Genomic DNA, 15,017 nt, shown 5'->3' on the forward strand with positions numbered 1-15,017 from the left:
GACATTACAAAGGAGACCCGAAATGCCCAAAGAGACCACCCCCTCCCACTGGAGGAAAGGCCCCGGGAGTCGCTAGTGTAGCGCTCGGGGAGGAGATGTCCTTAAGTAAGGGAAGGGAGTGGGCGGGAGTCACCTTAGTGTCCCTGGGTGATCGGGAGATGGTTCCAAAGATCCAGGTGCCCGCGAATACTACCAAGTATGGGCAGTGGATCACCATCAATGGCCATAGAGGGGAAGCTCTGAGAGATACAGGAGCCAGTATGACTATGGTAAGGAGTCATCTGGTGTCCTCGGAGCAGGTGATGCCAGGCGTACTTCATCCAGCCGCAATGGCTGACGGCAGAATGGGTCACTATCCTGTGGCCGAGGTTCCCTTTGAGTGGGGAGGGGTTGCAGGTCCACTTCGAGTCGCCGTAAGCCCCGCCGTGCCAGTCGATTGTTTGCTGGGCAATGATATGGAGCACAATGCTTGGAAGGAGGTGGAATACCGGGCTCATTCTGAGATGCTGGGTACACCTGATTGGGCCTGTGTGAGTACCAGGTCGGCGACTGCTCGAGAGGAGAAGTCGCAGGGGTCGGAGTCTGGAACAATGGCCCGCCCCGTAGCTGCTGATGAGGGAGCATGTCGAGGACAGGAGGAGCCTGCCTCGACGTCCGTGCCCTGTGAGGCGGATAGGCCACCTGCGGAGGTGGACCCGGAGTCCACGGAGGAGGACATGGTTCCGTTGGAGAACTTACCTATCCCCGCTGATTGGCGAGTGGAGGGAGGTCCGTCCAGGGAGGAACTGAGCAAGGGACAAAGGGAATGTCCCTCCCTCGAGGGTCTGAGGCAACAGGCTGAAGCCCAAGCAGCGGGTAACGAGTCTGGGAACTATCATGTTTACTGGGAGGATGGCCTTCTCTACAGTGAACCCAGAGCGCCAGTGCACGGATTGTCACGGGCCCTGGTAGTCCCACAGTGTTACCGAGCCTTCCTGTTAGAGTTGGCTCATGAGATTCCCTTGGCAGGACACTTGGGTCAGGACAAGACCTTTGCCAGGCTTGTCCCCCACTTTTATTGGCCTCGAATGAGGGTGGCGTCCGACGCATACTGTCGGACGTGTGTGTCATGCCAAGCCAGTGGGAAAACAGGGATGAAGCTGAAAGCTCCCCTGGAACCACTTCCCGTCGTTGGCACCCCCTTTGAAAGGGTGGGCGTCGACATTGCTGGGCCCCTAGATCCACCAACAACCTCCGGTCACAGGTTTATCCTGGTACTGGTGGATCATGCCACAAGGTATCCAGAGGCAATTCCTCTGAGAACCATCACTGCACCGGTGGTGGCAAAGGCCTTGATGGGGATCTTTACCCGAGTGGGTTTCCCCAAGGAAGTTGTGTCTGATAGGGGGACCAACTTCATGTCAGCATACATGCGGGCAATGTGGAAGGAGTGTGGAGTGACCTACCGGTTCACCACTCCTTATCACCCACAGGCCAATGGCCTTGTGGAAAGATTCAACAAGACGTTGAAGGGTATGATCAGAAGTCTACCCGAAAGCCTGCGGAGGAAATGGGAAGTCCTCCTACCCTGTTTACTTTTTTCTTACAGGGAAGTGCCGCAGAAGGGAGTGGGCTTCAGCCCCTTCGAGCTTTTGTACGGGCACCCTGTACGTGGACCTCTCAGCCTGGTGAGGGACTCCTGGGAAAAGTCTCCCCGGAAAGTTCCCCAGGATGTGGTGAGCTACATGCTGGCCTTCCGGAGCCAAATGGCTAAGTTGTGGAAGCAAGCTTCTGACAACTTGGAAGCCAGCCAGGCAGTGATGAAAGCGTGGTACGACCACAACGCTCACCCAGTGGAGCTGGAGCCTGGACAGAAGGTGTAGGTGATGGAGCCGGGAGAGCTGAGCGCTCTTCAGGACCGTTGGACAGGCCCCTATGAGGTATTGGAAAAGATGGGCAAGTCTACCTACCTGGTGGACGTCAAGACCCCACGGCATCCCCATAGGGTGCTGCATGCCAATCACCTCAAGCCCCACTATGAGAGGCCCGAAGTCATGTTAATCATGGTGACTGATGGATCGGAGGAAGAGGACACTGAACCTCTCCCCGACCTGTTTGCGTCTCAAGAGAAGGATGGGTCAGTGGGGGGAGTGAAACTCTCACCATCCCTAACTCTGGAGCAGCAGGAGGAATGTCGCCAGGTCTTGGGGTCATTCTCTCCTCTGTTCTCCCTTGTCCCGGGTAAGACCCATCTGTGTGTTCATGACGTGGACACCGGTGACAGCCCACCTGTGAAGTCTAAGTCTTACTGGCTGTCGGACAAGGTGAAGGCCAGCATCCGAAGCGAAGTAGCTAAGATGCTGGAGCTCGGAGTCATTGAACCTTCGAATAGCCCTTGGTCTAGCCCGGTGGTTTTAGTTCCCAAAGCTGCACCACCTGGCACCACGCCAGAATTGCGATTCTGCGTGGACTATCGAGGACTCAATTCGGTCACGAAGACCGATGCTCATCCGATCCCTCGGGCGGATGAACTAATTGACCGGTTGGGAGCTGCCCAATATCTGAGTACCATTGACCTCACAGCAGGGTACTGGCAGATTCCCATGACTGATGGAGCAAAGGAAAGGTCAGCCTTCTCCACACCTGATGGACACTACCAGTTCTGTGTGATGCCCTTTGGGCTCAAGAACGCTCCTGCAACATTCCAGCGACTGATTTTTTTTTTTTTTAAGACGTTTATTATTATTCAAAAAAGAAATGCAGTACAAATAGCAATGCCTACAACCCTGTGGGCCGGCTGCAACAGGTCGGCGGGTCATCGGGGCAGTTATTTACTGGAGTAGGCGCCCTGTGGCCGTTAGCTCGTCCTCTACATTGCTAGACCACAGGTGGTGTATACTTGCCCCCCTTATTCAGCAAACCATCTACTCTTTAAATGACGTCTCATTTTACAATTTTACTATGAATAAACCATTAACTTTGCAAACAATATAAACAAAGCAGTTTGTAACAGCATGTCCCAGCGTTTCTGTTGCGCCAGTGTTGTGCCTTGGCCCTCCGGCATGCACGACTCCAATGGCCCCGTGGACAGTGCAGTGCGCACTGGGAGTGGGGTAGCGTAGCGCGGGGACAGTGGTGTGCACGTGCGGGTAGCTGTGGAGCTGCGGAGGGCCAGCCTCTGTGTGCGAGTGTGTCTCACCCATCGTCAACCCAGCGTGCGGCGCGCGCAGCAGACAGTATAGGTGCCCTAGCTATGTTCCTGATGGACGCTGCCCGCACCCGGGCTCGCTGCCGAGTGTTTAGCTAGGGGCAACCTTCCACCATAGTGTGGTGGCGGGTAGGATTACAGCTGGGAAAAACAGGGGGCCGAAACCGCAAATGGGGGGTGTGTGTGGGGTAAGAAGAGGGGGGGGGGAGTGTACTCGTGGGGGCAGTGTCGGGGGTGCGGTGCCGAGGGCGAGAGTCGGGTCAGTGTGCGGTGGAGAGCCCCCGTGTGGGTGGTTGGCTGTGCCCGCGACACGCGTGACCAAGGGTCGGCGTTGCTCCCTGGGAGGGTGTGTCGTGCGGTCGTGTCAATGTTATCGTCGCCCCTGGGGCGTCCGTCCTTCTCAGTTACCTCTGTGTGAGTCCTCTGGCCTCGCCCTCCCCCTGACATTCCAGCGACTGATGAACACGATCCTCACTGGGAAGGAATCCTTCTCTGCTGCTTACCTGGACGACATTGCCGTCTTCAGTAGCAGGTGGGAGGATCACTTGCAGCACCTGCAAGACGTTCTCCAGGCCCTGGAACAAGCTGGTCTGACGATCAAGGCCAGCAAGTGTCAGATTGGGCAGGGGTCGGTGGTGTACTTAGGTCACTTGGTGGGCCGGGGAACGGTGCAACCCCTTCAGGCAAAGATTGAGGCAATCGTGGCCTGGGAACCCCCCAAGACCCAGACTGAGGTCCGAGCCTTCCTGGGCCTCACAGGTTACTACAGACGGTTCGTGAAGGGGTATGGCACTATCGTGGCTCCCCTTACTGAACTCACGGCCAAGAAGCAACCCAGGAGAGTCATCTGGACCGAGGCTTGCCAACGAGCCTTCGACACCCTGAAACAAGCATTGTGCAACGCTCCAATTTTGAAGGCTCCAGATTTCTCAAAGGAATTCATTGTCCAGACAGACGCATCCGACATTGGCATTGGGGCGGTGCTATCGCAACTCAATGAAGAGGGTCTGGATCAACCCGTGGTCTTCCTGTCACGGAGACTACTTCCCCGGGAACAGAGATGGAGTACCATTGAGCGGGAAGCCTTTGCGGTGGTCTGGGCACTGAAGAAGCTGCGACCATACCTGTTTGGTTCGCACTTCCTGGTTCAGACAGACCACCGACCCCTTCGTTGGCTCATGCAGATGAAGGGGGAAAACCCAAAACTGTTGAGGTGGTCTATCTCCCTACAGGGAATGGACTTTCGGGTGGAACATCGGCCCGGAGCTGACCACGCCAATGCAGACGGTCTCTCCAGGTATTTCCGCCTTAGTGTTGAGAACTCCCAAGGGGTTGGGTAGCTCTCCCCACTTTCAGCTGGGGGGGACGCGTGTTAGACCTGTCTGCTTCTGAGAGTCCCCTCACACTATGATTTATTTTGTTCCCCCGTGCCTCCTAAAATTTGTCGCTTTTTCTTTGTCTACCAGGACCTTTTTGTGTGTTGTCCCATGGGGCTAGATGCTCTTTGATGCCCAGTTGCTCACCAAGTTCCTGGCACCTATGTACAAGGCGCCTGACGGAACCGGTGGCATAACCAACTGGGGTTGTCAACCCTAAAATGGTGGACACCATTGTCCCCTATGAGAGTGACTCCCATTGGAGCCCCTCTGACCTCTGACCCTTTGAAGGTTTTGGCGCACTTTGTGTAACCTGCAAACCTGACAGGAATCCCCTCAGGAGTTACAAGTACACAAAATGGCTGCCTTAGGAAGCCCAGTACGGTGGCTCCTAATGACCAAAAAGATACCTTGAAAGGGCCATGTCATTGACATAGCCAGGGAAGGTTCTAGAACCTTCTGGCTCGTGCTGGCATCCTAGGGCACTGGCTATAAATGGCCCAGTCCCTGGCGGCCATGTTGGAGAAGAATGATCAAAGAACACCAGAAGAAGAGGACTTGACCCCAGATTGACACCTGCCCTGTTAACCCCCTGAGGCAGCTGATAGTTCAGGCAGAAGAGCAGCAGAGGTTGCTGGCGTGGACCCTGACTGGCGTTCCAGTCAGAAGCGTGAGCAGTGTCCTCTAGCCTTCAGCGCCTGGTCAGCGAGTGCCCAATGGCCCTTCAGAGACTTTGGCCATAGTTAGAGCCTCCCCGCACCCCCAGTGGTGAGATCGCAACCGCAACTCTTAAAGTGCCACCTTCAACTTAAGTGCCTCCTGGCGGGCGTTCGGACGTCTCCGAACCCACCGCCGTCGACGCGCTGTTTGTGGATAGAAGGTGAGGTGCTGCGCTGGGGCGGGGAAAGGCTGGCCTTCATTGGGGCGAGATTACTGTCCCTGCCCTGCCCGAGTGACTTGGGAGCTGGTGTGTGGGCGGGAACCCCCCGTGAGTGAGCTCGGAGGGAGGATCGCGGAGCCCCTCGAACCCCCCTTCGCCCTTGGGAGAAGTGACATACTGACTGGAGCGCTTACCGGCGCCGCCGAAGTGAGGTGGGCCGTCTCTACCCCTGAAGTTGCCGAATTGTTGTGGAACTGTGATGCGGTCTCATTTTGAACTGTGCGCGCAGGTGTTTTGGCCCCTCCGGCAGCCCGTTCGACGGTCCCAAGACTCGTGAACTGGAGCCGCCTTCGGAAACCCCGCCTGCGCTGACAGAAGCGTACAGACTCCTCCGGCAGCAGTAGCATTGAACCGGCTGACCGCGGAGTGTAATTGCCGTAGTCATTTTATGCCTTTATCTTCCAGATATACGCGCAATGAGTTGTGAGTGCAACTAAAGGATTATCACGCGTATCTTGTGCCCAGAGAGCCCGAACCCGTGAACACTTCAAAAACTGTAAGAGCACGCATTCCGCATTGAATGACAAACGTAATGTGTTTACCCTGAACGTGATTAATTGGTGGCAGCGATACCAGAATGACCCTGTGATATTTATTCCAGTCATTGCTGATATTTATTCCAGTCATTGCTGATATTTATTCCAGTCATTGCTGATATTTATTCCAGTCATTGCTGATATTTATTCCAGTCATTGCTGATATTTATTCTAATGTATTGAATCCTGATATTTATCCAGTATATTTATTTATTAGAGTCCAACTATTTATTCCTGAGAAACCAGTACACAGCTAATCAAACCCATGTAAGAAATGTGAATGTGATTACCTAAGTGAACTTCCTTCAAACCCAGAGAACTTTTACATAAACGAAACGTATTTTTCTATAACAGTGGTGTGGTGTCCTTCTTTTTGTGTGGTGTGCAGGGAGTTATTATTGGGTCAGAGCCGGCTTAACAGTACAGCCTTCACTTGCCTTGTCACTTGAGCCAAGCTACCCCCTTTGTGCTGGGCTTGCCCATCGCAGGTCCAACACCCACCATCACAATAGTCTATTTGCAATTGTGCCCTGTCATTTCATTACTACTTTTTTAACTTACATGTTTTGAAACGGAAACAAACAAAACCATTCTCTGCTGGTTCTTGGAAGTTTAGTCTGAACACTGTAAGCAAGGTCGATAAACAATGCCTCTTGGTATTCTGTTCTGGTCTGTCTCCAGCACCTACACAAAACATTCTAACGCAGCTGCTGCTGCTGGAAACATGTGCTTTCATATTATGGGGATGCATGTTTGGTTAACACACACTTAGAGAGGGATCTTTCCAAGGCGAAGAGCCATGGGGTTCCTATCATATAGATATACCATCTAGGCACTACGGTATGGGGTCTGCTGACAAAGCCCAGATATCTTCTATTATATAATAATACTTCTTCTTGCCAAGTGGAGGGTGGTTAGGCCTTATAGTCCTTTATCCTCTGTCTTTATATGATGACATCTCCCTTTATGATATATGGCCTTGCTGCAATGCTAACTGTATTGATATTATGCATTTTGCTGTTGGTTGTGGCTTGTATACTGCGTTTTAGGGCACGATAGTTCAAATAAATATTTTAAACTATATTCATGTCCCGTTCAATTCTTATTGTGGACATGTACAAGTGAGTGAGCGAAAATGTGTGTCTTGTTACCGTGATTCCTGAGAGATCCGGAAGTGTTGTGTTCTGGGGTGTCTAATCATTTGCATCTTCATGATTGTTTCGAAGAGCGAGTGCAACACTATAGCTAGTTGGTACTGGGATTGTGGGTAGTGAGGCAGTAGGAAGGCACAGCCCCTATATATACACTGAGGTCCAGTATACCTATGCATAGTTCTGTGTATGTGCAGAATCCCTGCAACACACCCACTCACACACCTGCTCAACAGAAGTGGTGAGGTTGCCATTTTAGGACTTAAAAACTTGGTCCCTTTCTCCTGATTTTAGAAGAAAAAAGTAAGGTGCAAAGCGGCAGGTTGGGGTACCCTGGTATCACCCTAGTGGGGGATTGCAGAGGGACCTCTACCCATGCATGGTGGGGCTGTAGGTGCAGGGCCTAGCCACAGACCAGGCTGTGCAGTCAACCCCACGCCAGCATCAGCTGCAGGGTGTTGGTCGCTTGTGGGGAGCAGGGGGTGGGGGTTGGCCACAGGCATTGTGACCAAACTCCTGCGGCCTAAGGCCATGCATGATGGAGGGTTGGCTGCCCGCTCAAAAGCTTTGCTCAGGGAGGGAGTTGGGTGAATGCGATCAAAAAATCCGATCAATCCACACAAAAAACAAAGGTTAAATTTACATCATATTTAGGAAAAGTACTAAGATTTTACCTTACATTTAAGAAAAAACCCATAGAAACTCAATAAAAAAACATACGTAAGTCTTGCAATAACAATAATATAAAAACTTGGGATAATAGTCCTTGTAATAATATAAAAACTTTTGTATCAAAACAAAAAACACTGAACTTCACCAGTCATAGTTTAGTGTGCTAACTATATCCTTGGAAGGCTCAGGGAAGGGAATACTTGCCCGCGCTCCCGACATGAACGAATTTTGACCCCAAGGGTGGGCTCCCCTGGGCTTTTAAAGACTCTGGAAGGGGGGCCACGCAACCCCCCTCCCCTCTATGAAAACTGCTTGGGAGTGGGCTCACTGGGGCATACATGCAATAAATGTGACCCTCTGTTTCCACCCCCTGGGGCTTAAGGGGTCAGGATTCTGCCTTCTTGTATATATATATTTTTACTGTTCAGGACAGGGCACGAAGCCCTCGAGCCCTGTATTGTCTGCCAACAAAATTGTTCTCATGTTTCTGGCCGCCAATCAGAGGGATCGTTCCCGCTGGAGCAAGTTTGCCCAAAGGAAATAAAGCTCCCTGGACCAATCAGAACGCTCTTATTTCTAAACTGACTCCCTCATGAGAGTCTCTCGAGACTCTCGCGCACCCAACTGTCCAGATGTACAATTATTTTTGGTCCTTAATTTCCCAAAAACTATTAAACGGATTTACACCAAATCACGAAAAGCGTAATCTGCGGACCAAGATCTAGCTTCCTGCCAAATTTGGTGCAGTTTAGTTCAGCAGTCTGTGCTGTAGCATTTTTTGGAAGAGGTCAGTAGAAAATGCATGGGGATTTTGCATTTTAGGGCCCCTCTGCTTTCATGGCCCCCACTCGACGAATCACCCAAAAACGTTCCATTCTGGAAATAAACACCCATACCGTGTAAATGTTCTTGCTAAATCGAATTTGTATGTAGCAGTATATTACATTGATTTAATATGAACACCTGCCTAGCTATGCACTAGTGGAAAATCTATTGTGAACAGAAGCATTGGCCTTTCTTACAGATGGTTTTGGAATAGCCTTTGACTTAAAGCTTCATCCTACTTTCAAAGATACCCCTACAATCCACATTAGGTGTGCTTTACCTTTACCTTGTTCAACAGGGAGCAATACTTGCACTGCAAACTTTTGATTTGTAAATTATGCTGCACATAGTTTTCAGAATGGACTACTATGCTTTCCCCCAGGACTTAAGTTATTTCCATGATATGACCCCACACATGTGGATTCATCCAATAAATAATAAGGTTTTGGAAAAAGATTCATAATAAATTGGACTGCAAAGCTATCCTCGTTATGTTAGATAGCCATTACAAAACGTCCCCATCCTGTAAGAGGGTAGTGTCTGTACTTGAAAGAGGTACATATTTTGGCTAACAGACTACTACAAAATAGGTTGCTTGCATTCTAAAACACCTTAAAGATGTGTAAAATATCGGCCGAGTTTTGGAGAACACTGCCAAACCACTGAAAACAGGCCTTTACTTTCTTAATTACATGGCGTAAAACGGATGGGAATGCAGAGATGATATGACCAAACCTAAGAAAGTTGTTGAGATATTTTGTGCCATGAAAGTAAAACAAGTAACCACTGTCATTCTTCTTGTTGGCTGTCAGTTTTGAACCAGCACTGCTTGGAGATTCTGGCAATGCTCGACGTGAAACAACAGAATATTTTCCATGAAAATATGTCATTTAATAACAGTGGACTGACTGAGATTACAGCAATCGAAGTAAGTACACAATAAATGCAAAAGTTTGTTGTAAGTGAAACGTAAAACGTGTCAATTTTATATCTAAGTATTGCAACGTTGTACATCCCTTATCATGTCATGCATTCAGCTTATTGCTAATGTCTGTTCAAGTTCAAGTTCAGGAATTTGTATAGCGCACTACTCACCCAGAGGGTCTCAAGGCGCTTGGGGGAAGGGGGTGCATTATTTATCGAATAGCCAGGTTTTAAGTTCCTTCCTGAAGGAACTGTGGTTCTGGGTAAGGCGGAGGTGAGTGGGGAGAGAATTCCAGGTTTTGGCAGCCAAGTAGGAGAAGGATCTTCCTCCCATGGTGGATCTTTGGATGCGTGGAACTGCAGCGAGGGCTTGATTGGAGGATCTTAGTTGGCGGGTTGGTGTGTAGAAGGATAGTCGTGAGTTGAGGCATTCGGGTCCTAGTTTGTAGTTTGCAATAACTTTAAAAATTGATACAGGCATTTACGGTACTAATTCAGCCAAAATAGTGTATAAATTATGATATGCATGTGTTGAAAACACCAAAGGTTTTTTATTCTTTTGTAAACTTAAGCTTAAAGGGGCTTACAGTCCGCCGTTTCTTTACCATTGCATGGCATATTTTCTTGATTTTATTTTTTTTAAAATGTCGTTATTGAGTTTTGCATAAAGGTAAAAGACAACACAACCCCCCAAAGTTAAGGACATGCGGATACAGTATACATTGAGAATTACAGTGAACCACCCAGGGGTGGGCACGATCAGATAATAATATGACAAATAAAACTCTTTCCAATAAATAGTCACAGCATGCCAGGGCGATCTCCTCCGTCGATCCACAGTTGAGACCTCAGCAGCTCCTCTATGTGGCAGTTTTTCACTAATTGCCCCTACCCCTCTTGTTCTCTTACCTTTCTTCATGGGCCCCAGATTTCCTCAAATGTGCGTGGACAGCCCGTGCCTTATATGCCAATTTTTCCATTCCCATCACCAGTCAAGACCCTCCTCCCATTCTCTCATAGTTGCCAAAGTGGATGTCCCCCAGAATTTCAGGATATCCCGGCAGACCACCATCAGGGCCAGATTACAGAAAAGCAAGCTATAGCGGTCCAAGGTTTGGTCACCCCTGATCCCCATGGACACCAGCTGGGGCATGAGCTTCACATTGTCTCCCGTGGTCTCCAAACCATTTTCGCCCACCCTTCTCCAGTATGCCCCAAACTTCGGGCACTCGCAGAGCATGTGAATCAAAGTGCCCCTCATGTGGCAGCCCTGGAGGCATCGGTCATCAGGAGTCAACCCCATATTAAACAGCGTGGTTCTAGTGTAGTAGACCTTTGCAAACTTTTCAGTTGTATCAGGCAGAACTCCACCTGGATCGCAACTTCTCTGGGATATGTGCATGCCTGGCGTTTGGACAGGGGTAGGTGTAGGAGAGGCAGCACCCGCATTCAATTCCCGACTATACGTGGGCGTCCATTACTCTGACCATTGGAGGATCGCTATTAACTAGTTCTTGGTATCACTCAGGAGCGGCTTCCATGGAGCAGCTGTAACCTCAATGAGGGTATACAGGTTTCTGCCCGGCCCTGCCTGAGATAAGAGGGTTATTTTTATATTTATTTTTATTTTAATCTATACTCATTGTATCACGTGCACATCACTTTTTATCATGTTGGTCCTGAAGAAGCGCTAATGACCTACGGGCGACAGAGGCGCGAAACATGTTGTCCTTGACTATTGACACCCAGCGATAGTAGGCCCATTGGGGTCAATCATTTTTAGCAGTCCTTTGTACTGCCAAGGGTTTACCATTGAATCTTATCGCTGCTTGTTTATCCTTGAATTTTATAATACTATCACATTTGCATGCACCTTTTACCCACTACCCACACACCCTCATGCAACATCCGGCAATCCTCTAAAAAGAACTCCGATAAAGTGACCCTTCGGGGGACCCGTAGGGAATTACAGCGCCGGCCGTATGAGGAGCAAACGCCCGATGATGAAGCATGACATCCTCCGGGGTGTGTGAGGGCAGCAGAGGATGTAGAATGACTTTCCCTCTCATATTTGGGTGTTCTATACCTAGGATTAATTTCTTCCTACTTTTTTCCGACTCGTATCGTCTCACTTTCATGTTTTACTGCACGGGTGACTTTTTGCACCCTGATACATGGGTGACTTTCTGCACCCTAGTATAGGAACTTTGTCCTCCTGTTGATTATCATGCCTGGCTCCAGTCAGCATCCTCCAGGGTTACCAGATCTCTCTCCCACCTCTCCTTCAAGTGGTCCAGGGTAAGAAGACTGTTAGTCAGCAGCGTGGAGTAGACTTGGGACACAGCATGCTCTGTCAGGGGAGAACTCAAGACCCTACACTCCAAATAGGATCCTCCCCTACCTCAGCCAGTAATGCTTCACACTTGCTGAGCAAAAACCTAATATGTTGGTATTGCAGAAATTTACTATTGGATAATTTGTACTCAGATTGCAGTTCGTCGAACAGGATTACTTTACCGTCTCTCCAGACATCCCCCAAGTGCAAGATCCCCAGCAGGTCTCATTTTCAATGACCGTCTATGCTCCTTAGACCCTAGAGGAGATCCGAGTCCCAGAGTGGAGTCCTCAATGCTACCTTGCCCGCCACCCCAACGCACCTGTCACCCTCCTCCAAATGCAGACCACTGTCTGCGTAGGGATGGGTAGAAGGGAAATGCACTCCCTCTATAGAGTCTTGGGAGATATCCTTCTGGGGCCATGGCGGTGCCTGCTAGAAAGATTCCTCTTGGGACCAGAAGACCCAGTTGTTGTTTTTTTGTTGTTTTTTTTGTATTGACATTTTTCAAAAGAGAAAAAAGCAGTGTACAACACAACAGGCCAGCATAATATCAAACTCATACATGAGTTTACATAGTCATTGTCTATATAATACCTTACACATCAGTATGAATTCATGCCCCATCTGCCCACCGCCAATGGAAAGACAAATGTACATCATGCATCCAAACAGTTGTAGAAAATAGCAGAAGAAGATCAACACATTAAAATCACAGTACATAGTATCCCAAAGAGGGCCTAAGACATCCCCACTGCAATTCAACAAATCCATGTTATCCAAATGTTAGGAGGGGGAACAGACTCTGTAACAGGCGGATAGCCACATCCCATCATATCAATGCCTCAGTCTGAGTGTCGCCCGCATGTGCCCCTTCAGCAGCTATCTGTTGACTCCGAGCCCAGTCCAGGAATGGCTCCCAGATGTTTCGAGGCCTAGAAGTCGGGGGCATAAGCTCCCAGAACGTGCTTAGCTGTGTGTGACCATAGGTAAGATCAGTGATCCACCTCTTGATGGAGGGCACCCTTCTCCTGCCCCAGTGGACTGCAACTTGTGAACAATAAGAGGAGCGCATGCAATTTATGCAGCTTGGGCGGTGTGTCCTTAACATAGCCCAATAGGCCTAAAGCAGGGGACGGGACATCTGACGTGCCAAGAATTAGATTCACGAAGGTGAATATGAGGGACCAGAACTCCGCAACTCTTGGGCAGTCCCATGCTACATTCAAAAACGTCCCTAATTCCCATGCGATGAAGACTTACAGGTGTATTATAAAATCTATGCAAATATTTGAAGTGAATTAATCGAAGCTTATAGTTAGGGGATAACTCTGTAAGCTGCCCACAGTAAAAATCCCACTGAGCGTCAGTCAATGTACTAGAGAGTTCGCTGTTCCAGTTCTGCAGGGATTTAGGTGTCACCAACGGGGCAGTATGTTGCATATGTGTGTAAATTGATACTTGTATAGCGCACTACTCACCCGCAAGGGTCTCAAGGCGCTTGTACGAATACCGCTGTGGAACCCATCCTGGCTTTCCCTGTGAGGTGTCCACTCCTGGGCACCCCCAAGGTGGAGGCCAGGCATCCTTAGCGTTGTGGGGGCCGTTGTGGAGATTAAGCAAGCTATTGCCCAGAGTTGCAGAGTGGGACTCCATGATTGGAATAGGCACCGAGGCGACAATTATCAGGTCAGTGGAATTTTTGAGCCCAAGACCCGCCGAGGCGGGGAATTGAACCCTGGTCCCGGGCTAGACCTCTGCATCAGGGTCTGCCGCTCTAACCATTGAGCCACACTTCTCCAGAAGTAGAGCCGTGTAATAAGCTTATGAGGAGACGGGGATTTCAACAAGTTCTCCAAGGCAGGCAGAGGTGGAGGGGCCACCGGGAACCCCTCCCAGAGGGTGCGGCAAGCCATACGCAACTTATGATATAGGAATAGCTCCGCGAATGGCACCGCGTGCCCTTCATCTGCCTCCGGGGGGCATCTGAACGTGTCTTCCGGATAGAGGTTGGCGAAGGGTTGAAGTTTTACCTTTCTTTCCAGGTCCCTGCTGACACCAGCGCTAGGGGAATGGAAGGGGCATATAACACCAGAATATTCGCTCTCTTTCGCAACTCATCCCATGCCCAACGCAGTGTCCCAGAGGTATCTATATCTCCACGAGGGTGACGCGACTTTTGATAAATCTCCACCATCAGTGGGACAGGAGCCATGGTATCGGTCTCGACTGCCACATGAGGCTGTAAGGGCGTTGGATGGGCTCAGTAGTATAAGAATTGAGCCTGTGCACATAATGCATAAAGATGTATGTCTGGGGCGCCCAGACCACCCTGCTTCAGCGGGAGTGTCAACAATTCCCAGGATGCTCGAGCCTGTCTCCCGACCATACCAGAGAGACCAACTGCGACTTTATGGTGTTAAAAAAATGCTGCGTGAGAGGGATCGGTATGTTAACAAATAGATATAAAAACTTAGGTAAGACGACCATTTTAGCCAATGCAAACTTTCCAGCCAAAGACAGTGGCATACCAGACCAGATTTTAACTTTCTCTTCTAACCACGTGACAGCCCGCCTGTAATTCAGATTCCACACTTCCTGTGTATCCCGACTTAACCATACCCCCAAGTACTTAACTGCCTCTGCTTCCCATCTCAGAGGGAATTCAGATGTCACCGGGGCGTGTTATCCGTCAGCGGAAATATCTCTGACATAGCCCGGTTGATAAAAATTCCCACCAAACCTCCGAACCGGATAAATTCCCTTAAAATGGGGTCCAAGTTTTCCTCTGGATTGTCAATGTAAAGTGTCACATCTTCTTCGTAGAGGGAGATAAGTATGCTCCGGGAGCTGAACCCTATGCCTCGGGCCGTGTGATGTTGCCGGATACGGGCAGCCAAGGGCTCCATCGCAATCGCGAAGAGCAAAGGCGAAAGGGGGCATCCTTGCCTGGTGCCACGTGAGATAAGAAAGGGGTCTGAGATCAAGCCAGTCACCCTAATGCGAGCACTGGGCAAGGTGTATAGCAGCCTAATACGGTTAATGGAGAGCGGGCTAAATCCCATGTGGCC

At 49.8% G+C, this 15,017-nt stretch overlaps 1 protein-coding gene across 2 annotated transcripts in view; it reads left to right on the forward strand.

Annotated features, from left to right (window-relative positions):
* Positions 1-15,017, forward strand: part of CCDC125 (coiled-coil domain containing 125) — a 294,065-nt gene that overhangs the window by 214,401 nt on the left and 64,647 nt on the right. For both annotated transcript variants that reach the window (XM_078675304.1, XM_078675305.1), the window contains one exon: positions 9,500-9,615. In XM_078675304.1, the coding sequence (XP_078531430.1) occupies positions 9,500-9,615 (116 nt within the window). The remainder of the gene's footprint in view (positions 1-9,499; positions 9,616-15,017) is intronic.

The sequence above is a fragment of the Lissotriton helveticus genome, chromosome 2_1 (assembly GCF_964261635.1).
Source record: "Lissotriton helveticus chromosome 2_1, aLisHel1.1, whole genome shotgun sequence".
In the NCBI taxonomy this organism is placed as follows: domain Eukaryota; kingdom Metazoa; phylum Chordata; class Amphibia; order Caudata; family Salamandridae; genus Lissotriton; species Lissotriton helveticus.